This window comes from Mustela lutreola, chromosome 7, assembly GCF_030435805.1.
Source record: "Mustela lutreola isolate mMusLut2 chromosome 7, mMusLut2.pri, whole genome shotgun sequence".
NCBI classification, from domain to species: Eukaryota; Metazoa; Chordata; class Mammalia; order Carnivora; family Mustelidae; genus Mustela; species Mustela lutreola.
The window spans coordinates 64,987,279-65,011,579 of NC_081296.1; the positions used below are offsets into that span (position 1 = coordinate 64,987,279).

General features: G+C 36.5%; 1 protein-coding gene across 1 annotated transcript in view; it reads left to right on the top strand.

The window, feature by feature from the left end:
- FAM98B (family with sequence similarity 98 member B) overlaps nucleotides 1-23,294 on the top strand; it is a 36,452-nt gene extending 13,158 nt beyond the window's left edge. The window contains exons 4-8 of the mRNA XM_059181128.1: nucleotides 2,209-2,387; nucleotides 5,701-5,781; nucleotides 6,350-6,466; nucleotides 19,386-19,553; nucleotides 22,144-23,294. Of these exons, the coding sequence (XP_059037111.1) occupies nucleotides 2,209-2,387; nucleotides 5,701-5,781; nucleotides 6,350-6,466; nucleotides 19,386-19,553; nucleotides 22,144-22,554 (956 nt within the window). The 3' untranslated portion in view covers nucleotides 22,555-23,294. The remainder of the gene's footprint in view (nucleotides 1-2,208; nucleotides 2,388-5,700; nucleotides 5,782-6,349; nucleotides 6,467-19,385; nucleotides 19,554-22,143) is intronic.
- Nucleotides 23,295-24,301: the final 1,007 nt, after the last annotated feature.

A 24,301-nucleotide genomic window follows, 5' to 3' on the forward strand; every position in this document is an offset into this window, starting at 1 on the left:
CAGTGATAGTCTTAGGGATTATATTTCTCAGATAATAAGACTTGAAAATAAAAATTACTCCTTGATCCATGGGCTGCAGAATGGCTATTGTGTTGGCAGGCACGAAAGCAACATTAATCTCATTGTAGAGTTCCGTGAGAGCCCTTGGGTGCGTTGTCAATGAGCAGTTCTGTTTTGAAAGGAATCTTTTTTTCTGAGTAGTGGGTCTCAGCAGTGGGTTTAAAATAGTCAATAAATCATGCTGTCACCCACGCTTTGTTGTTCCATTTACAGAGCACATGCAGAGTAGATGTAGTGTAGCAGAATTTTTAAGGGCCCCAGGATTTTTACAGTGGTGAATGAACATTAGCTTCAACTTGAAGTCCCCACCTGCATTAGCCCCTAACAAGAGGTCAGCCTGCCCTTTAAAGCTTGGAAGCTAGGCATTGGTTTGTCTCTGTAAGAAGTCTTGGATGGCCTCATCTTCCAATAGTAATTAGGCTGTTTAATCTGCACTGGAAATCTGTTGTTCAGTATAGCCACCTTCATTACTTAGCTGGCTCTTCTGGATAACTTGCTACAACTTCTGTATCACACTTGTTGCTTCACCTTGTACTTTCATGCTGTGGAGACAGCTTCTTAAACCTCATGAACCAACCTCTGCTAGCTTCAAATTTTCCTTCTGCAGATTCCTCACCTTTGTCAGCTTTCATAGAATTGAAGAGAGGTAGAGCCTTGCCCTGGATTAGATTGGTTTAAGGAATGATGTGGCTGGTCTGGTCTTTTACTCAGACCACTCAGACTTTCTCCATATCTGCAGTAAGGCTGTTTCACTTTCTTATTTGTGTGTTCCCTGGAATAGCTCTTTTATCCCCTTCAAGAATTACCAAAATATGACACGCAGACAGGATGTGAGCAAATGTTGGGAAAATGGCACTGATAGACTTGCTCGACACAGGCTTGCCACAGACCTTCCAATCTGTAAAAAATGGAATTGTCTGTGAAGTGTAGTGAAGTGAAATGCAATTAAATCAGGTATGTCTGTACTTTAGTTTTCTCAGATAGTTCTCAGCTGGGGTTGTGGAGTGTGTTTGTAGTGTGTATATAATTTTAAACAAAAACCAATCCGGTATTTTGACTACTACAGTGAAAGTTAATTCAAAACAAAACTGTAACCATGTATAAGAGTATTGAGTAATTTTCTTCTATATGGCTATTGAAAGGAGTAAATGAAATGATGGTAAAGGAACTTATGAACAGCCTGGGGTGGTCTATGCTGAAGGCCAGTCGTTATTCAGATTGCTCTGTCAGCTTATAGATCAGTTAAAGCTGTGCATTCTCCCCTGAGTTGAGCACTCTGTGCATATGAGAGAGCATATTTTTAGTTTTACCCATTCTACATTCTTACATTATTGATTTACTGGTGGGTCTCTCCTACTTGACTTTCAATTCTGCAGTAGGCATGATCTCTTTTTTAAAAAGTTTCCTCCTGCCCTCTTTATATTTGTTTTTGTGATAAGAACACTTAACGTAATGATATACCCCTTAGCAAATATTTTTTAAAGATTTAATTTATTTTCAGAGAGAGAGAAAGGAAATGCAGAAAGAGGGGCAAAGGGAGAGGAGGAGGGGGAGAAGCAGACTCCCTGCTAAGCAGGGAGTCTTACTCGGGGCTTGACCTCAAGTCCCTGAGATCACTGACCAAAATGTATCAGACTTTGCTTATGACTACTGTGCCATGGTCCCTCTGAGTTTAAAACCTTATTAAAACAGATCACCTGTTTCGTAAAAATTTGTTTGATAACTTCCAGTTTCCTTCCTGCCCCAGCCCCTGGCAACCACCATTCTATTCTCTGCTTTATGAGTTGGACTGTGTTAGGTTCCTGATAAAAGTGATATCACATTATATTTGTCCTTCTGTGTTTGGCTTATTTCACTTCACGTACTGTCCTCCAGGTTCATCCATGTGTTCACAAGTGGCTGGATTTCCTTTTTTTAAGGCTGAATATTCCATTTTGTGTATTATACTACATTTTCTTTATTCATCTACTGAAGGGTACTTAGGTTCTTTCCTTCTCTTGGCAATTGTGAACAGTACTGCAGAGGACATGGCAGTGTAAATCTCTTTGAGATGTTGATTTCAGTTCTTTTGTATATATACCTAGAAATGGGATTTTTAAGTGGTTCTTGTATATTTTAACATTATGTTTTTCCCTTTTTTCATTACAGTATTTTTAAGTACAGAGCTTCAAGCTTTAGAGATACTGCAGAACAAGAAACATAAAAATTCTCAGTTAGATAAAAACAGTGAAATTTATCAGGAAGTTCAAGCTATCTGTGATACTCTTGGTGTACCCAAGTCAGCAACTTCTGACATTCCGCTTATGCTAAACCAAGTGGAATCAAAGGTACTGTATTTGTTTTATTTTTCATTTCCCAAAAATGGAATTAAATGCTAACATGTAAATGTTGAATTAAAAATGAAAATATTTCCTTTAAGATACATTCTATTTCTGGAGAAGTGTATGTTCCTGTAAACCAAATCTTGGGTTTTGAATTAATATGCATGTGATTTAATTTACCTATAGCTAATATTCAGGAATCAGGATTTTTTTTTTTTTAAAGATTTTATGTATTTGACAGAGATCGCAAGTAGGCAGAGAGGCAGGCAGAGAGAGGGAGAGAGGAGGAAACGGGCTCCCTGCTGAGCAGAGAGCCCTATGTGGGGCTCGATCCCAGGACCCCGAGATCATGACCTGAGCGGAAGGCAGAGGCTTTAACTCACTGAGCCACCCAGGTGCCCGAGGAATCAGATCTTAATGAGTGAGGGCCCTTAGGCCTTTCCAGAGTTTTCTGTGCTAGAAATCACTTTGCAAGTTAAAGGATCCCTTTCCTAAATAAAGTTGTGTTGTAGTATAATGAAAGAAGTAGAGTAATCCTCCAAAGTCAAAGGCAAACTACATTTAAAAAAATACTGATGCAGAATTGTAACATGGTTGTCTTTCGCAGTGAGCAAGCAGTTTCTGGTGGATAGGTGTTTAGTAAGTGTTTGTTTTATAGAGAATGAGTGAATGAGTTACCTGATATAGTTAAAAACAACCACAAACTGTATACCTTAAACTTTTTGAAAATTTCTCTTCAGTTATTAAACTACCTGCCCTTCTTCCCTGTTGAGCCACATATTAGAGAGAATGCTACTCTTGCACACCAAATTCCAGCCTAGTTTCTAGGAGTCCTCTAGGGGAATAATATAGGATTTATTTTAAAGGAAAAGAACACTTGCACTCTCAAGAATAGGTACTAGGTAAACTCCAGTTTTAGACACACTGTTATACCAAATCCGTCAATAAAATAGCTTTGCTTTGATAATTTTTGAACTGAAAAAATAGATTTGTTTTCATTGAACATAAGATAATTTTGGTATCATTAAGATGAAAACCCCATTTTAAAAACTTTTTTCTTTTTGTGAAAACTGCAGACCAAAGAATAACACTGTGAATCACTCAAAAACATTGTTTTGGAATTAACAAGTTACTCTTCAATGTTTATTTTCTCTTTTATCTGGATTAAGAATGATACAGAATTGGCTAAAATGTCTAGGATAATTTCAGATTGAGACAAATTTCTAGGCTCTTTCTAATCTTCCCATACCTCTACATGTTGATCCCAAAGAGGCTTTTCCCTTTTATGGGTCTCAGTATTAAAAATACCCCAAACCTTTTGTTTCCCTACTTGAAGTAGGCGATAATACCTGTGTTCAGATGCTGGCAGGTTTATTTTAAGGTAGTTGTTACTTGGCCATTGTGGCCAAATATTTACTTGAAAAGACTTTTTTCTCCATTCGGTTCCTATCAAAAGCAAAAATTTCCTTATTATACATGTGATGTGTCCAGAATACTCTTTGTCACCATCAGGAAAGAAAATTATTATTTTCTAACTTGAAGCTGCTCAGATGTGAATCTAATGTAATTATAGTAATATAATGACAGACCTACAGCATTTACTGTTCTAAATGTTTATATATAATAACTCACTTATTTCTCACATTATAGATAATGAGGTAGTTACTATTATTCTCTGCAATAGCCATATGAGGAAAGATTTAATAAATGGGACAAGTGTGTTTCTGAGCAGTAGTGGTAGACCTGAGGTTTGAACACAGGCAGGTTCTGGAGTCTGTGCTCTTAACTCCCTCTCTATTTGGGTTTAATTCTGAAACTTACTAAAACTGTTGTCTGGTGTTGAAATCCTGAGAGTGGAGCTGAATGTGATTATGTGTAAGACGTTGTAAGTATGCATTCAGAATCCTACATGAGTGAGGAGTTACAAATCATACTTTTAGTAATACATGGAATGATTAAAGTTGGAGTTATATACAATATTTGGGAAATCTACAGAAATTGACTATCTTAAGAAAATAATTCTTGGGGTGCCTGGCTGACTCAGTCTTAAGCATCTGCCTTTGGCTTAGGTCATGATCCCAGGATCCTGGGATCGAGCCCCACATCAGGTTCCCTGCTCAGCAGGAAGCCTGCTTCTCCCTCTCCCAGTCCCCCTGCTTGTGTTCCCTCTCTCACTGTCTCTCTCTCCCCCTTGTCAATCAAATAAATAAATAAATAAAATCTTAAAAAATATAATTCTTAATGATATGTAAGAATTGGACCATTGTACAGGCATATTTGCTGTGAGGCTAAGAAAGCTTAAGCTTTGAAGCTCCTCATTTGCAGAAGTTCTTTCTAAGCTAATTTTTAAAAAAATAGCTTTCTGAAGATACAGTTTACATATCAAATTTACTCATTTAAAGTAGGTCAATTTTAGTATTTTTAAGTTATGTTTAGTGTATTTAGAGGCACAACCATCATCTGAATAGAATTTTAGAACATTTCCATCACCCTCAAAAAAACCTTATGCCCATTTACAGTCACTTGCCATTATCACCATGTTTCTGAACTAATTTTGTGTTCAAAATTTTTAACTCATTTTCTGAAGAGTGCCCCTAATATTAAATAAGCTTCATATTCCTCAAAAATCTCTTGATTATTTTCCCTAGTTACCTTATAACTAAGAAACCGAAGATAGACCATTTGGTTTTGAAGTTGTTTCTTTAGATAAAGTTACTTAAGATAGGAGCATGAGCCCAACTTAGGCTTTATTTTTCAGTCATTTCCTTAGGGATAAATTATTATTATGGGATGGGTGATTTGCTATAGTAAAAACAAATGTCTGATGTTTCGTTCACTAAAATAAAAGTGTTTCTTTGTAAAAGTAACCAAGTGTATATGTGGTCACTATAATTTGGAGGGATTGCTCTCCTAGGTTGTCTTGCTGAACTGTGAAACCAGAATGCTTAGAATTGTACCATGTGTAAGAGTGTGCATAAGAATGTGCCATTTCAAGAAGAAATTCTGAAAATTATTTCACATAAGACCATACAGATTCTCATAGTATAACCTTTCAGCAACTGCTTCTCTATTCATCTGTGTATATTATTTCTTACTCTGGAAGAGAACTGTGCTGTGGTTTGAATTAATATAATTAATGCATCTTTGAAAAAGATAATCTGCATTGTGATATTCTTTCTTGGTATGTGAAGGGGAATTTCAGTTACTTCACTTTAACATTTCACTTATTTTTTGGCATTCAAAACAACATTTTAAGAAGGAATAAGATTGTTTTAAATTGGAGATATACATTTTCACTATCTTCTATATTTACTTTTAGGTGAAAGATATACTCTCAAAAGTCCAGAAAAATCATGTAGGAAAACCACTGCTGAAAATTGACTTAAATCTGCAACAAGCGGTAAATTCCCTCCCTTTATTAGAGTAGTGAACATGGCTTAATTTTATTATTGGACACCTAATTTTACAGTAGGTAGCATGTGTTTATTATTTTGGAGAATTGATATCCTAGAGTAATAGGTCATAACATTTCTTCAGTCAGATTGTAAATTAGTTTTAATAATGCTTGGCCAAGAGTATGTATAGCATCCAGTGTGTTAGCATAATTGTTATTTGAAAAGGTTAGTAGCTCAGAGTCAACAAGGTAGAAATTTGGGGTATTTTCTTTCTTTATTGGTCGACCACTTAACAAGTAGATATTTTACTTAACATGCTTGAAGGTGAGGTAAAGTCTCCCAATGTAAGAGTTTAATTCTTATGTTTACTATCTTCTGATATCATAAATGTTCTATCAGATACTCTTTATTATGTAAACAATTTTACCATAAAGTCTCATGGGAACAGAAAGTAGTCACCAAGTACAGTATCTTTTGAATCAGTAGGACGTATTGAGTACAGTTTTTCAATTTTCTTTCTGGGCTATGCCAGAAAGAGTGTAAAGTTTATGATTTTTTTTCTGAATTCTTTAGGAACAACTGGAAAGAATCAATGATGCGCTGTCTTGTGAATATGAGTGTCGCCGGAGGATGCTAATGAAACGGTTAGATGTGACTGTGCAGTCCTTTGGTTGGTCTGATAGAGCAAAGGTAAGACTGTTTTCCCATTTGTGTCCTGTAGGTGGTACTCTGTGACAGCTCTTCAGGCTTTCTTGTCTCTTATTGTATAACTTGCCACATTTGCACTGACCATTCTGTATGAAGCACATGCCCAGGCCAACTGCTGGTCTTATATAATGATCCTAGTCTTTTGTAAATTCTGTCTGCAGATATCTTAATTTCTCTCCAAATCTCTCACATATATTTTAAACTCCTAGATGTGATTTATGCAATGATACTCATAAAGAAAAGGACATTATATGAGACAGTGACATAGAATGAGCAACTGGTCAAGAAAGCAGAATATTGGAATAAGTATAGGTAGTACAGATACCAGAACAAGTCTTCTTAAAAGTGTCTAAGGCTGTGAACTGTGTTCTAGTTGAAGAGGACATTGGAGGGCAGATAATGAATATATTCACATAGTCCTGGAATGCTGTCTCCCATCACTCCCATTTTATGCCGTTAATCTGTAGCCAGGCTTCATCTGGACGCTCTGCTCCACTCTGCATCATATTTTAGAAACTCTCCAAACAGTTAACTGGGACATTTATAGGGCTCTCCACATTTGCTTCTCCTGTTTCAGGGATTACTGTTTTGTGCTCCTCGATGTCCAGAGTCTGAAAATCATTGCTTTGTGTAGGTTGTCCACTTTGCTAGTTGTTTGAGGTAGGAGGGTAAATCTGGTGACTCTTATCATCATAACATCATCATCATTATTATTACATTTTTTGTATTGACTTGGCAGTTCCTCTGCCCCACGTTGTATCAGCTGGGGTCACTTACGGAGCTTTGTTAAGCTGGTGCTTGGAGTAGGCTGAAATATTCAAGGTGGTTGTCTCATATATCTGGCTTCTGTTGAGTGCTAGGGTGCATTTGTTATCTTCTTGGTTCTTATGTGATCTCTGTCTCCATGTGGTGTCTTGTACTGGTTTCCTATGGCTGCTGTAACAAATCAGCATACACTTAGTGGCTTAAATAATAAACTTTAATTCTCTTATAGTTCTGGACACCAGAAGTCCTAAAATGAAGGTGATAACCAGGTTAACTTCAGCAAGGTTAAGTTAGCATTCCTCCCAGATGCTTCAGGGGAGAATCTGTTTACTTTGTATTTCCTAGCTCCCAAATGCCACCTGTGTACCTTTCTCTTGACTTCATCCTCTTATCTTCAAAACCAGTAGTGTGAGATCTTCCATTCTTTCTCTCTGCTTCTTTTGTCACATCACCTTTTGTTTCTCTCTTTTAAGTATTCCTATGATTATAGTGGACCCACCTGGATAATGTAGGATAATCTCTCCATCTGGAAATCCTTGAGTTAATGACACCTATGTCTGCAAAGTAACATATTCACAGGTTCCAGGGATTAGGATATGGACATCTTTGGGTGTCATCTTCCTTCTACTGGATTTTGTTTTTTCTTGCGTTGTATTTTTTTTTTCTCTTAAAGATTCCATCCACTTATGTGACAAACAGAGATTATAAGTAGGCAGAGGCAGACAGAGAGGCGGGGGGGGGGGTGGAAGCAGGCTCCCCACTGAGAAGAGAGCCTGATGTGGGGCTCGATCCCAAAACCCTGGAATCATGACCGAGCTGAAGGCAGAGGCTGTAACCCACTGAGCCACCCAGGAGCCCCTGTGTTTCTTTATTATATGCTGCTGCTCCTTTTCTTTCTGAATATACTTTTAAAAATCAAATATTCTAATGAGTTCTCCATTTTCTGTATACTTTCCCTCCCAAAATACAGTATTATCCTGTTGCAATCATGGGCTTTTTGCATGGCTATCCTTGGTACTCCACTAATTCCTGGTTGCTGTGGCCACCTTTGTCATTGTTTATTCTCTCATTTTCCTATAGTAAGTCCATATATAACTTATAACAAAAGGTGCATGGGTGGTGATTTTTCTGAATCCTTGCATTCTGAAAATGATTATCCATCTGTCACATTTGATTGATAGTGTGAGTAAATATAAACATCTAGGTTGAAAATATTTTCCCCTAGGAATACTAAAGGCATCCCTTCATTGTTTCCTAGTGTTTGGTGCTGCTGGTGAGAAACCTGATGTCATCCTATGTCTTTTTGGATGACTTTTTATTTTTCTTTGGAAGCTCTTGGGCTCTTTTCTCTAGACTTGGAGTTCTGAATTTTCATAGTAAGCGTTCGTATGGGTCTTTTTCTATATTCTGCTAAATACTGTGGACCTTTGAACATGTAGATGCTTAGCCTTTATATATTTCTTCATTAATTTCTTCCCTTTTCTTTGTTTTCTCTTTCTGAAAATCTTCTTAGTCAGATTTTGGACATCAGATTCATTTGAATTGCTTTATTTTTTTCTCTCATTTTCCATCTCTTTTCCTTTTTTGATGCACTTTCTTAGAAATGTACTCAATTTTATTTTGTTCTTAGCATTGAATTTTTTTTTTAAAAGATTTTATTTATTTATTTGACAGACAGAGATCCTAAGTAGGCACAGAGGCAGGCAGAGAGAGAGGAATGGAAGCAGGCTCCGCTGAGCAGAGAGTCCATGTGGGTCTTGATCCCAGGAACCCAAGATTATGACCTGAGCCAAAGACAGAGGCTCAACCCAACTGAGCCACCCAGGTGCCCCTTAGCATTGAATTTTTGTTTCTGCCATTTTTGTTTAATTTCCAGGGAGTCTTTTTGGTTCTTGAGTTTTCCTTTTTTCATATTTTTTATTTGTTTTATGGATGTATTATCTTCTTAAAGATGAAAATGTTATTTATTTACTTATTTACAGATTTTATTTATTTATTTGACAGAGAGACAGCGAGAGAGGTGACATAAGCTGGAGTGGGAGTGGGAGAGGGAGAAGCAGGCTTCCCGCGGGGCTCGATCCCAGGACCGTGGGATCATGACCTGTGTTGAAGGGAGATGCTTAACGACTGAGCCACCCAGGCACCCCAAGATGAAAAATTTTAAAAAAGTTTTTGTCTCAAATTACCTGTTTCCTCCAGGGTAATTTTTTGTTTGTTTTTCTTAGTTTCTTTCTTTCTTTTTTTTAAAGATTTGACAGGCAGAGATCACAAGTAGGCAGAGAGGCAGGCAGAGAGAGAGGGGGAAGCAGGCTCCCTGTTGAGTAGAAAGCCCGATTCTGGGCTCGATCCCAGGACCCTGGGACCACGACCTGAGCTGAAGGCAGAGGCTTTAACCCATTTAGCCACCCAGGTGCCCCTCTTAGTTTCTTTCTTATGGTAGTTTTCTTCAAATGCAGGACAGTTCTTGGTTGTTCCTATTTAAGAGCAAGACACTGAAAAACTCTGTGTGTTTGCTTTTTAGATTTCATATATGTGAAATCACACATACATGTGATTTCACATTTATGTGATTTCACATATGTGTTATATATATTTCATGTAAGTGAAATCATAGTGTGTTTCTCTTGGAGTGGCTTAATTCACTTAGCATTATACCCTCTAGATCCATCCAGGTTGTTACAAATGACAAGACTTCTTTCTTTTATATAGCTGAATAATAATCCATTATTCGTGTATATGTGTGTGTATGTGTATATATATATATACACACACAGACAGCCTCCACACATCTTTTGTATCCATTAATCTGTCAGTGTCCACTGAGATGTTAGGTTGCTTCCATATCTTAGCTATTGTAAATAATGTTACAATGAACATAGGAGTGCATAATCTTTTCAAATTAGTGTTTTTGTTTTCTTTGGGTAAGTACCCAGAAGTGGTATTGCTGGATCAGTCCTATTTTAAATTTTTTAAGGACCCTGAATACTGTTTTTCACAGTGCCTACACAATTCATGTTTTGACCAATAGTACATGGGGGTTCCCTTTTCTCCATATGCTTGCCAACATTTTTTGTTTCTTGTGTTTTGATAATAGCTATTCTGACAGGTGTGAGGTGATATCTCATGGTGGTGATTTGTATTTCCCTGTTGATGAGTGATGTTGAGCATATTTTCATGTGTCTCTTGGCTGTCTGTATGTCTTTCAGGTCTTCTGCCCATTTTTTAATCTAAGTTTTTTTGATACTGAGTTGTATGAATACTTTATATCTTTATATCTAACATTTTTTGGATGTTAAACCTTTATTGGTAACATCATTATATATTAACATCTCATATTCAGTAGGTTGCTGTTTAGTTTTATTGGTTTTCCTTGCTGTGCATAAGCTTTCTTATTTAATGTTGTCTCATTTGTTTATTTTATTTTTTTTGCTTTTACTGTCTCTGCCTGAGGAGACAGATTAAAAAACAAACAACCAAAAAGCCTGCTAAAACTGATCCCAAAGAGCTTACTGTTTTCTTTTAGGAATTTTATAGGTTCAGTTTTTATTTTAGATCTTTAATCCATTTTGAGTTTATTTTTATGGATGATGTAGGAAGGTAGTCCAGGTTCATTCTTATGCATGTAGCTGTCCAGTTTTCCTAGCACCATTTATTGAAGAGACTGTCCTTTCCCCATTGTATATTCTTGCCTCTGTTGTTGTATGTTAATTGACCATATAAGCATGGGTTTATTTTTGGGCTTTCTACTATGCTACGGTGATCTATTTGTCTGGTTTTTGTGTTAGTACCATACCATTTTGATTTCTATAGCTTGTGTATAATTTATAATCAGGGAGTGTGATATGTCCAGCTTTGTTCTTTCTCACAATTGCTTTTCCTATTTGGTATCTTTTCTGGTTGCATATGAATTTTAGTATTATTTTAGTAGTAGTAGTCTGGTTCTGTGAAAAATGCCATTGGCGTTTTTATAGAGATTGCATTGAATCTCTAGATTGCTTTGAGTAGTGTGGACATTTAAAAAAATTATTTTTATTAACATATAATGTATTATTTGCCGCAGGGGTACAGGTCTGTTAATCGTCAGGCTTACACATTTCACAGCACTCAGCATAGCACATACCCTCCCCAATGGCCATAACCCAGCTGCCCTATCCCTACCCCCACCCTCACCCCCCAAGCAACCCTCAGTTTGTTTTGTGAGATTAGGAGTCTCTTATGGTTCATCTCCCTCCTGATCCCATCTTGCTTCATTTTTCCCTTCCCTACCCCCCACAACTCCCTGCCCTACCTCTAAAATTCCTCATATCAGAGAGATCATATGATAATTGTCTTTCTCTGACTTATTTCGCTCAGTGTAATACCCTCTAGTTCCATCCATGTCATTGCAGATGGCAAGAGTTCCTTTCTTTTGATGGCTGCATAATATTCTATTGTGTACGTATTGAATAGTATGGACATTTTAACAATACTAATTCTTCTAATCCTTGAGTATGTATGTCTTTCCATTTATTTATATTGTCTTCAGTTTCTTTCATCATTGTCTTATAATTTTCATTGTACAGATCTTTTCATTCCTTAGTAAATTTATTCCTAGGTTTTGTTTTGTTTTTATGCAGTTATAAATGGAATTATTTTCTTAATGACTCTTTCAGATAGTTATTAGTATATAGAATCACAACAGATTTCTGTGTATAAATTTTGTATCCTGCAACTTTACTGAATTCATTTATTAGTTTTAATAGGTTTTTTGGTGTAGTCCTTAGGGTTTTCTATATGCAGTCTCCTGTCATCTACACATAATGACAGTTTTGCTTCTTACTTTCAGTTTGGATGGCTTTTTATTCGCCTTGCCTAATACCTGTGGCTAGCACATCTAGTACAATGTTGAGAACAGTAGCAAGAATTAGGCATCCTTGTTCTGTTCCTGATCCTAGAGAAAAAACTTTTGAGCTTTTCACTGTTGAGTGTGATGTTTACAGTGGGTTTGTCATATATGGCTTTTATTATGTTGAAGTACATTACCCATTTTGTTGAGACTTTTTATCATTAATAAATGCTGAACTTTGTTAGATATTTTTTCTGCATCTATTGAGATGATAAATCATACAATTTTTTTTAAAAAAGGTTTTATTTATTTATTTGACAGAGAGAGCGAGAGCAGGAACACAAGCAGGGGGAGTGGGAGAGGGAGAGAAGCAGGCCCCCTGCGGAGCAGGGAGCCCGATGTGCTGGGCTCAATCCCAGGACCCCAGGATCATGACCCAAGCCGAAGGCAGACACTTAATGACTGAGCCACCCAGGCACCCCAGATCATACGATTTTTATCCTTCATGTCACTAATGTGGTATATCACATTTGATTTGCAGATGTTAAACCAACTTGTATCTGTAGAATAAATCCCACTTGATTATGTTTTTTTAATGTATTGTTGAATTCCTTTTGCGAATCATCTGTTGAGGACTTGATTCTATGTTTATTGGGGATATTGGCCTTTAATTTATTTTTGTTAGTGTCCTTGTCTGGTTTCAGGTGAACAGTGGCCTTTAAAAAGGAGTATGGAAGCATTCCGTCCTCTTCAATTTTATGGAATAGTTGGAGAAGGATATTAATTCTTCTTTAAGTGTTTGGTAGAACTTAACTGTGACACTCTCTGGTCCTGGACTTTTTTTTTTGTTGGGAGTTTTTTGATGACTGATTGAATTTCATTGCTAATAATCAGTGTATTCATATTTTCTGTTTCTTCATGGTTCAGTCTTGGAAGATTGTATATTTCTGGGAATTTATTAGTTTCTTTAAGTTGTCCAATTTATTGGCATGTAATTGTTCAATAATAGTCTGTTATGACACTTTGTATTTTGGTACTATTGATTATAACTTCTCTTTCATTTCTAATTCCATTTGGGCTCTTTCTTTTTTTCCTGGATGAGTCTGACTAAAGGTTTGTCAATTTTGTTTATCTTCAGAGAATCAATCAGTTCATTGTTTCTTTCTTTCTTTCTTTTTTTTTTTTTTTTAAGACTGTAGTGCATTTATTTCTGTTATGATCTATATTATTTCCTTTCTTCTGCTGGCTTTGGGCTTTGTTGTTGTTCTTTTTCTAGTTCCTTTAGGTGTAGCATATTTGAGGTTTCTTTTGTTTTTTCAGGTAAGCCTGTATTGCCATGGGCTTCCCTCTCAGAACAGCTTTTTTGCATCCCATAGATTTTGGAATGTTTCCATTTTCATCATCTCAGTATTTTAAAATTTTCTCTATGATTTCTTCATTGACTCTTTGGTTGTTTAATACATGTTGCTTGGTTTCCACATTTTGTTTTTTCCAGTTTTCTTCTTGTAATTGATTTCTAGTTTGGTGCAGTTGTGGCTAGAAGAGATGAATGGTATGATTTCAGTCTTAAATTTATTGATACTTGTTTTGTGACTTAACATCTGTTCTATCCTGAGGAATGTTCCACATACCTTGGAAAAGAATATGTATTCTGATTTTGTATGGAATGTTCTCTCTATATTTTTTAAGTCCATTTGGTTTAATTAATGTGTTTTTTAAGGCCAGTGTTTCCTTGTTGATTTTTCTGTTTGGATGATCTATTCATAGTTGTAAGTGAGATGTTGAAGTCCCCCACTATTACTGTATTGCTCTCAACTTCTTCTTTTATGTCTGTTAATTTGCTTTATATATCTAGGTGCTCCTGTGTTGGGTTCATAAATATTTACAAATGTTATGTCCTGTTGTTGGGTATCCCCCCCTTTTTGTTATGTAATACTCCGGTTTATCTTTCATTATGGTCTTTGTTTTTAAGATTTTTTATTTATGTATTTGAGAGAGAGAGAGCAGCAGAGGGAGAAGCAGGCTCCTTGCTGAGCAGGGAGCCCGATGTGGGGCTCAGTCCCAGGATCCCATGATCATGACCTGAGCTGAAGGCAGATGCTTACCTGGCTGAGCCAACCAGGTGTCCCTGTTCTTTGTTTTAAAGTCTGTTTTGTCTGATACAAGTGTGGGTGTCCAGCTTTCTTTCCTTTTCCATTTGAATGTAATACCTTTTTTTATTCCATTATTTTTAGTCCCTGTGTATCTTTAGATCTGAAGTAAGTCTCTTATAGGCAGCATATAAATGGATCTTGTTCTTTTATCTGTTCAGCCATCCTGTGTGTTTTGACTGGAGTTTATTTTATTAAAATTTTAAGTATTATTGATATGTGTATTGCCATTTTTGCCAGAATTGCCATTATGTTAATTGTTTTCCAGTTTTTTTTGTAGTTCTTCACTGTCTTTTCTTCTTGCTTTGCTTTCTTTCCTTGTAGTTTGACGCCCTTCTGTAGTCTTATGTTTAGCTTCTCTTTGCTTTATTTTTTGTGTATCATAGGTTTTGGTTTTGGTTATCATGAATTTTATATATAACAACCTATGTGTATAATGGTCTGTTTTAAGTTGATGGTCACTTGGAATGAGTTGATGAATGCATACTAAAAGCACTACATTTTTTATTTCCCATCCCCACCAACATTGTATGTTTTTGGCATCATACAGTATATCACTTTATTTTATGTATCCTTAACAAATTACTGTAGTTATAGTTGATTTTACTACTTTTGTCTTTTAGCCTTCATACTAGCTTTATAAATGGTTCATCCACTACCTTAATTATATAATTGCCTTTACCAGTGAGATTTTTTTCTTTTATATATTATTTCTAGTCATGGCTTTTCATTTCTGCTTAAAGAATCCTTTTAACATTTCTTATAAGATCTGTGTAGTGTTGATGAACTCTGTTAGCTTTAGTTTGTCTGGGAAATTCTTACCTCCCTGCTAATTCTGAATGATAACCCTGCTGGATATTCTTGGTTTTAAGTTTTCCTTTCAGCACATCGAATAGATCATGTCACTCCTTTCTGGTCTGCAAGAATTTTGCTGAAAAAAATCAGCTAATATACTTATGAATATACTTATGGGAGTTTCCTTGTATATAACTAGTTGTTTTTTCTCTTGTCTTTAAAGTTCTCTCCTTATCTTTAGCTTTTGATATTTTATTTATATGTTGTGGTATGGATCTCTTTGTTTGGGACTCGTATTGCTTCTTGGACCTGGATGTCCCTTTCGTTCCCAGGTTAGGGAAGTTTACAGCCATTATTGTTTCAAATAAGTTTTTGCCTCTCTTTTTTCTCTTTTCTCCTTCTGGGACCCCTATAATGCAAATATTGGTACATTTGATGCCTTGGAGTTCCCTTAAACAATCCTCATTTTATAAAAATTCTTTTTGCTTTTTGTGTTGTGAGCAGGTGATTTCCACTACCTTATCTTCCAGGTCACTCTCTGTTCTTCTCATTTAATATGGTTTTGATTCCCTCCTATCTTCTTTATTTCATTTATTGAGTGTTTCAGCTGTGATTGGTACAGTCTTACACTGTTGAAATTCTCCCTTCACCTGTTTTTCTCCTGAGTTGATGAGCATCTTTATGCCCATTACTTTGAATTGTTTCAGATAGATAACTTCTGTTTCATTAAGATCTTTTACTGGGTTTTGTTTTTTATTTCATATGGAATGTATTTCTCTGTTTCCTCATTTTGTCTGACTCTCTCTGTATGTATTAGGCAAATTGGCTGCCTCTCCCAGTCTTAAAGGACTTTGTGGCTTTGTGTAGATGATGTCCTGTGGGGTCCAGAAGTGCACTTCCTCCCGATCACCAGTGCCACCTGCTCAAGGGGCATTGTCTGTGTGAGCTGTGTATGGGACTCCATTATTTATGGGACTCTGCCTGTGAATGAGGCTCTCAGTGGAGCACTGCCAGCATTAGCACGTTAGATTGAGAGTTCCAAGATGGCGCCTGCAAGCATCAACACTAACAAAGTAGAATGTGATCTCAAAACTGTCACATAACAGTGTTTCCATCCCTAGAGTATATCTCAACAATTGCTTGCCTCTCTGTGCCTGCCAGACACCCCCAGGACTAGAGAGTGGACACGTTTACCCATGCTCTGGGTTCTTTTCCAACCTGTGTTTTATCTTTGGGTTCTGGGTTCAGTGAGCCCTTTAAAGAACAGATTTTCTCTTCTTTGTAGCTTAGTGGTTTTCCTGGTTGTAATCTCTTGTTTCCAAAGTCTAACTTTGTGGGGGGCTTATCTCTCTTGTGTCAGATATAATTCTTGGAGTGCCTCTGTTGAGCTCTTACCCTTCACTCCTCAGGGAGACATTGCATGTTTTTGAGATTCTTTCCCAACTGTGGATGGCTGTGCCTGGTGTGGGTTTTTTGGTTTTTTTTCCCCCTTGGTGAAAGGAGGTCTCCGCCACTCCTACTTCTCTTGATGCTGCCTCTTAGTTCCTCTTTGTGGAGGCTCTATTTATTCAGTTTTCAGAGCTTTTTCTGAGGGACTTACTCCTCATGTATCTGTGTATCTGTGTATTTGTTTTGACCAGGGGAGGATGTGAGTTTCGGGATCCTCTATGCCACTGTCTGAACCCTCCTCTGAGAAAAAAATTTTATCATGGTAATCGAATATCTATAAGGCAGAGTTGTAGACTGTCATTCATGTCTTTTCTCTCAATAAACATTTATTCAGCACCTCATATGTGTCAGGCATTATGATGTACCTGGCTCTGGATGAGCATTTCAATATCCTATATGATCAGGTATAGAACATTTTTGGAAGATCTCTGTATCCACGATACCTAATCAGCTTCTCAGATGGGGTAAGCCTGTTTGTGTTCTCCATGTGCACCAGGATAAATTCCAGAAATGTGTGAGTGTGTGTGTGTGTGTTGTGTCCATGTCACTGGAGTGACTGTTGTATGCAAGATACCCAGATACTCTAAGATACTCTTAAGAGCTATGAGTTAAAGAAGTAGATGACATGATTGGGGACCTCAAAAATGGAATAAAGTTCAGATCTTTGGGAGATACCAATTTTATTCACCTCTGGTAACTTTAAATGGAGTTGCTTTATGTATTTGGTTCTCCAGTTTAATATGATAGAATTTTCTTTTTTTAAAGATTATTTATTTGAGAGAGAGAGAAGGAGAGTGTGCCCGTGACTGAGTGTGCGTGGGATGGAAGAGCAGAGGCAGAGGGAGAAGCAGACTCCTTGCTGAGCTGGGAGCCTGATACAGGCCTTGATCCCAGGACCTGAGATCATGACCTGAGCCAAAGGCAGGCACTTAAGTGGCTGAGCCACCCAGGTACCCCTTAACCTGATAGAATTTTAATGGGAAAAAGGAATTTGAGAATATAAGGAAAATTGCGAAATGTAGTGCATTAAAGGTGTCTTAACATGCTAACTTAGGATGTTTTCACTATTGTCCTTAAATTTACCCAGAAATCCAAAATGGGTTTTGGTATGTTGTTTTAAAATTAAGAGGGACAGTTCATTCCAACACCATTTAAAACATTGTAGACGTGTTGACTCTTTCTTAGTCTTAAAGTTGGAGACTTTGAGAAAATATGCCTTTCGGCAATACCTTGATAATTATCTTCTCATCTTGGTCTTTTTTTCATCATGTTTAGGTCAAAAATTGTCTTTTTTGTTCTTTATTCCTTAGCCTGGATGATTTCTCAAAATTCTTCTTCTTAGGCTATTTTAGGTCAGTTTTGTCCTCTCAGTTGATCCTTTCCAATTAATTATATGAATACATGCAATTATACATGAGTTTTCTTGTTAAATTTAATATATCATTGTCATTTCACCCCATTTCATGTGTCTGAGATTGTTGAACAACTCATAAAATATTGTTTTACAGCATTCAAACTCTTTGTAGAATATTTTATCATATAAGTATACTGTATTGATACTGAGGTTTTCTTTAATTTTGTCTGACCTTCTAATGATATGCTCAGCAGTTAAATTTTTGTTCATGTCCATGATGTATTCTTAAAATGGAATTTCTTGATGAAACAGTATGTATAAATTTTAATGTTTTGATGCATACTCTATCTAGAATTGCCCTTTGGAAAGATTATATATGTTTATTAGTCTGATTTCTTCATTATTTTGCTAGTGTTGAGATAAGACTGAGTATAATTATATAGTTTACTTTTTTTCCACTGTATTCTGATCATTGTCCCATACCTCTAAAGGTTTTAATATTCTTTTTAAAGTTAATTTTTAGGAAGCGCCTGGGTGGCTCAGTCAGTTAAGCGTCGACTTCGGCTCAGGTCATGATCCTGGGGTCCTGAGATCGAGTCCCATGTCCAGCTCCCTGCTCAGCTGGGAGCCTGCTTTTCCCTCTTCCTCTGCCTGCCTCTCCTCCACTTGTGCGTGTGCTCTCTCACTGTCTGTCTCTCTCTCAAATAAATAGAAACTCTTTTAAAAAATTAATTTTTAATTTTTTTGCAATAAAACTTGCCATCTTAAAGTGCACAATTGGGTGGTTTTTGGTAAATTCACTATATTTTGGTAACCATTACTATTGTCTAATTACAAAACATTTCCATCACCCTAAAAAGAAACATGTACTCATTAGCAGTCATTCCCAATACTCCCTGTCTCCCTCCCCTGACAACTACCACTGTGATCTGCTTCTTTCTTTCTGGATTACCTATTCTGACAGTTCATGTAAGTGGAATCATACAGTATGTGGCATTTTATGTCTGATAGCTTAGCATAATGCTTTCAAGGTTTATCCATTGTTACTGAATGTAGCAGTACTTCCTTTCAGTATCCTGTTTATGACTGCATTATATTTTATCATATAATGATGCCATAATTTCTTATTTTAAACATTTTTTCCTGTATTAACTACTACTAGGAATATTAATGCATGTAACTTTTATTTGTAAATTGTAAGCTATATTCTTACGGTGGATTCAGGTTTTCTTTTTGTTTTTAAAAGCCTTGCTAATGTTTCCTTCTTAAAGGTCCTATATGTGCTTTTGGTTAAAGCTATTTTTAAGTATTTTTTTGTTAGCTAGTATTGATGGAATCTTTTTTGTGTGTTATTTTTTAATGACTTGTTATTGGTAATTATATATTATTTGGCATCTGTTGGTCTGTTTTTTCATACAAATGATGAGATTTAAATGTTTTATTCTTTTCTGTTTCTTCTTGCGTTATCTCTTTATTATTTCTTCTTTCTGAAGATGATGATTGCCATTGTTCTTTTATTGAAATGTTCTTTGGCTCTTTTTTCCTCTTTCTTTGGTTATTTAGGTAAAAACAGATGACATAGCAAGAATTTACCAGCCTAAGCGTTATGCTTTATCACCCAAGACAACGATTACACTGGCACATCTGCTTGCTGCTCGTGAAGATCTGTCCAAGATCATTAGAACAAGTAGTGGCTCCAGCCGAGAGAAGACGGCATGTGCCATTAATAAGGTTGGTTTTTCTTTCAGTATGGTGGAGAATGAATTTATATCTTCATTTGATGTTTTTACTGATTTCAATCCATTTTTCTCTTACACCCTGGTAAACTTCTAGAACAGAAAGTGGCAAAATTATTTCAGTTCATCCAGGCTTAGTTATGTTTTGCTTGTGCATGTTCATTTGAATCTCCATGTTCATAAATTGAACCACAGTTTTATTTGAATTAGAGTAATTAAGAATTGATTTTATCAGTAACTTTAGCAGGAATTATTTGCCTTCTTTTCAAGAATGTATTTATTTTTTGTCAGTAAAAATCTGCAGTAGTTGTTTCAGGTACTGACAGATTCCTTTTATCCTTGGTGTAAAGGAAGAGTACATGCTTTGGAGACCTATAGGTCTGGATTCATATTCCAGTTCTGTCATTTACATAGACCTTGGGTAGGTTAGTGAATCTTTTGGAGGTTCCATTTTCTGATGAGTATAAATCTATTTCTCCAGCATTGCTTTAAAACAAGCTCAAAGAGATTGAATTTTTTACAACAGCAGCGATGGCAGTAATCTAGATTTGTCAGTTTGATTGGCATGTGCTCTGTATTTAGAGCACTTTATGTATTTAGAGCAAAAAGAAGGGATTTGGGCAATTTTGAAACATTGTTACTCAGCAAAAAATAGTGTACTTGATAAAGTATATCTTGCTATTGGGGTGTTGGTATATAAAGTCGACTTGTTGATTATTGCTAAGTTAGTCACCAGTGTTTGTTCCTTCCTCTTCTATTTTAGATCAGCCTCCTCTGCCTTTTGAAACTATTCTGTCTTTAAATATGTTACTTAGTATCTTCTATCAGGTCATGGTCTAGTCTGATGGGATTAAGAGTTCTACTTTAAGTGACATTGCCCATCTCTTTTCCAAGTTTATAATTTGTAGTCTATTTGAAGGCAGTTTTATCAGTTCTTGGAGCAGTGTCCCCATGTGGTCACCAACATAGCACCTTGGTTTTGTGGAGAGACCAATAAAAATAACCACCAAGAAAAGCTGTTTTTTTTTGCATTTGGTAATTAGGACATATTATTGGTGACTTGAAGAGAATGTTTGCATTCTTCCAACATTGCCCCACAGTAAGGATGTTGTGCTTTTTGTCTTTAATTTATGACATAAATTACTAAAACATGGTTTTGATTAGAGGATCAATGGAAGTAGAATCAAACCGATTTGTAGGTCATTTTGGTTGAGGCAGTTACCGTTTTACCTTCTTTCCTGAAAGAGACAAGCAGGAAGCTAGTCTCCTAGCTTTCTTTGTTAGTACTGTCAGTCTGTATTTATGGGCATATAAAGTAGCCCCTTTCTACAGAAGGCTGGGGACTTAAAATCAAACTCTTCCTGGCTTATCCTTCAAGTATTGTGAAGCATGGTTAAAAGAGCCTATCGAGACTTTATTTTCTCTATGATAATATATAGTATCTAGTATCATCATTGAAAATTAGTGAGCTTAAGTTTCATAAGAAAGGAATAGTTCATTGAGAATCCCTGTATCTTTAGAGGGATACCTTGGATTATAGTCATACGCATCTCTAACATCTCATTAAATTCACATGTTACCATATATACTTAATACTTTTAGTATATGTGCTGCCGAAGTGAGCACAATACTTAATACTTTTAAAATAACATGTGTTTAGGTGTAGAGTTTTTTATTGGATAATCCATGACCAAATGAATGGCAGTGGAAAGTCCAGAGTTGTGTATAAATAGATACAAGGTTAATGAATATAGGGTATATAATTTATGTATATTGAAATTATTTTGCTAAAAATATTTTATTATGGTGGGTACTGCATTTGTTACAGAATTTGGAAACAAATTTGAGCAAGAGAAAATTAACAAGCCCTTAAGTTTCAGCAATATTCCCCAGATTTTTTTTAAAGATTTTATTTATTTATTTGACAGAGAGAGATGACAAACAGGCAGAGAGGCAGGCAGAGAGAGAGAAGGAAGCAGGCTCCCTGCTGAGCAGAGAGCCCAATGTGGGGCTCAATCCCAGGACCCTGAGATCATGACCTGAGCCAAAGGCAGTGGCTTAACCCACTGAGCCACCTAGGCGCCCCCTTTTTTTTTTTTTTTAAATATTTTATTTATTTATTTGACAGAGAGAGATGACAAACAGGCAGAGAGACAGGCAGAGAGAGAGGAGGACCCAGATTTTTTTTTAATTTTTAAAAAAATTTTATTTGTCAGAGAAAGCACAAGAGGGGGAGCAGCAGGCAGAGGGAGAAGCAGGCTCCTCACTGAACAAGGAGGCCGATATGGAATCAATCCCAGGACCCTGGGATCATGGCCTGAGCTGAAGGCAGATGCTTAACTGACTTGAGCCACCCAGGCTTCCCTTCCCTGGCTTGTTTAAAAGTAGTCCACACTGTGAGGAATTTGTCATACATTACATTTCTATTTTCAGTATTAATTCATGCTGCATGTCTGATGCTTTCATGTCCTTAAATATTTGGCTTCTGTTTCTTCATTAGAAAAAGTTCAATATCACTTGAATCCTTTATATAAATTGTAAGTTCTAAAATATTATAAACTGAAAGACAGTGTTTTTTCACACAGGTGTTGATGGGAAGGGTGCCTGACAGAGGAGGACGGCCAAATGAAATTGAACCACCACCCCCTGAAATGCCCCCTTGGCAAAAGAGACAAGATGGCGGCGGAAGGGGTGGTTGGGGTGGCGGAGGTGGTGGGGGTGGTCGAGGAGGTGGTGGGGGTGGAAGAGGTGGTTGGGGAGGTGGGGGAGGTGGGGGAGGTTGGGGAGGTGGTGGAGGAGGAGGTGGTGGAGGAGGAGGGTGGGGAGGAAGCGGGGGAGGGGGTGGTAGAGGAGGAGGTTTCCAAGGCAGAGGAGATTATGGGGGGAGGGGAGATTATGGTGGAAGAGGAGGGGGCTACGGTGGAAGAGGGGGCTATGGTGGAAGAGGTTATGGAGATCCATATGGAGGAGGTGGCGGTGGATATAGAAGATATTAAAATCTACCAAAATTAGATAGCAGTGCTTACTTCTTGGCAGAGACATTAGCTATAGTGTTGTAGATAACATACTTGAATGTCATTTTTGAAGTAAACACCATGTTAGATTCCCTATACCATTCTTGAATTGGGTTAATCTGTAAGAGTATTGTTTTATACTACCATTTGATCTCTTAGAGTGATGATTTTTTCCATATTCTGTACCCCTGAGCATGTCTTTTTAAAAAACAAAAAATGAGCAAAAATTATTTTTAAAAATGTAAATATTTATTACCATCATACTTGGAAAATGGAAAGTATTTTATTGTCATGATTGAATTTAGATTGTTACCTGTATTTTATTCAGGTTTGAAACATAAATTACCCAACTTGTAATGGAAAGGAATATAGACTATTGCCTCATCTGTATTCCTGTGGCTGTGTTTTGTATTTGATTATTATACTTTATGAAATAGGGAACGGGACTGATCTAATAGTTGTGTTCAATAGATAGCTGTCATGACTTGTTTGTTCTTTTATAGGCAGCAATTCTTCTGACCAGGGTTTCTGTTAAAGGTCCATTAACTGAAGCTTAAGCTTGCTTTTTGCTATGCATATTTGATTTATTTTCCAGGTGGATTTGAAGCCTGTGATTTTGTTTAAGAAAGCAAAGTTAAAGACTGAGGTCAGAATTACTCTAAAGGGATGAGGACAAGTAATAATTTTATACATGGTGGTGTAAAAAATATTCTTCATATAAACCCGTCTCTTCATCATTTGTGCCATCACCTTAGGTGTTTGAATATTAAAAGCAGGCTGAGCTACATTGTTCAAGATTAGGGCAGTAATTGCCAGTGTCAGTCCATCAGAGGTAGGATCTCGGCATCCCTTGGAAATTCTGATTCATAAGCTCAATTTGGGAAACAGAGTCAGGGAATGGTTACATGTGTTTTGGTGGTTAGAGCAGGTTTGGAGATCAAGAGTTGTGAATTTGAATCATGGCACTAACCCAGGGGTTACTGTGGGCTGAAATGACCATAGTTCTCAAGGATTGATTTGTCCTCATTTGTCAAATGAGGAATGGTGACACTTGCACTCTTCTCAGATCGTTTCATAAAGACTTGAGTTCAAGTACCATTTATTGAGGGCTTGTTGTGAAGTGGTCCAAGTAACACATTTTTCTCTTAGTATAGAGAGTTAGATAAGATAGTTACACACACTTTTTCATTCCCACTGTAAAATGTGTATCCCAGTGTGGGCTCTTGGTTGACCTGTGCATAACAACTTTTTGTGATCTAGCAAACTCAACAGATAGAAAGATGTTTACCAGTGGACACATGGTATTTGATATTTGGCAGTTTCATTGTTATTGTTTTGTTTTGCTTTATAAAGTAAACCCTGTAGTGAAATCTAAAATAATGTTAAAACTTTAGATATTGTGTATATACTGCAGTCTTTGCCGTGTATTTTTCAAGCTAACTCTTTAAAGGAATTTGTTCAGGATAGGAAAACAAACTTTAGATTATTTGTAACGTAGATTTTAAAAATGTGTTTATATTTAATGAAGATACTTAATTTAATTTGTGATAGTTGGGAAAAAAAGGATTCTTTTTAATAGCTATGAACTCTGAAAAATAAATAATTTTTAAAAGTATGTAATCAAAGACTACTGGAGTATAGTTGCTGATACAGAAGGGGTTTACAACTGCTTTCATCACTAAAGGTTTGTAGTAAACAATGGCAGAAACATTAATTTATCCATTTTTGT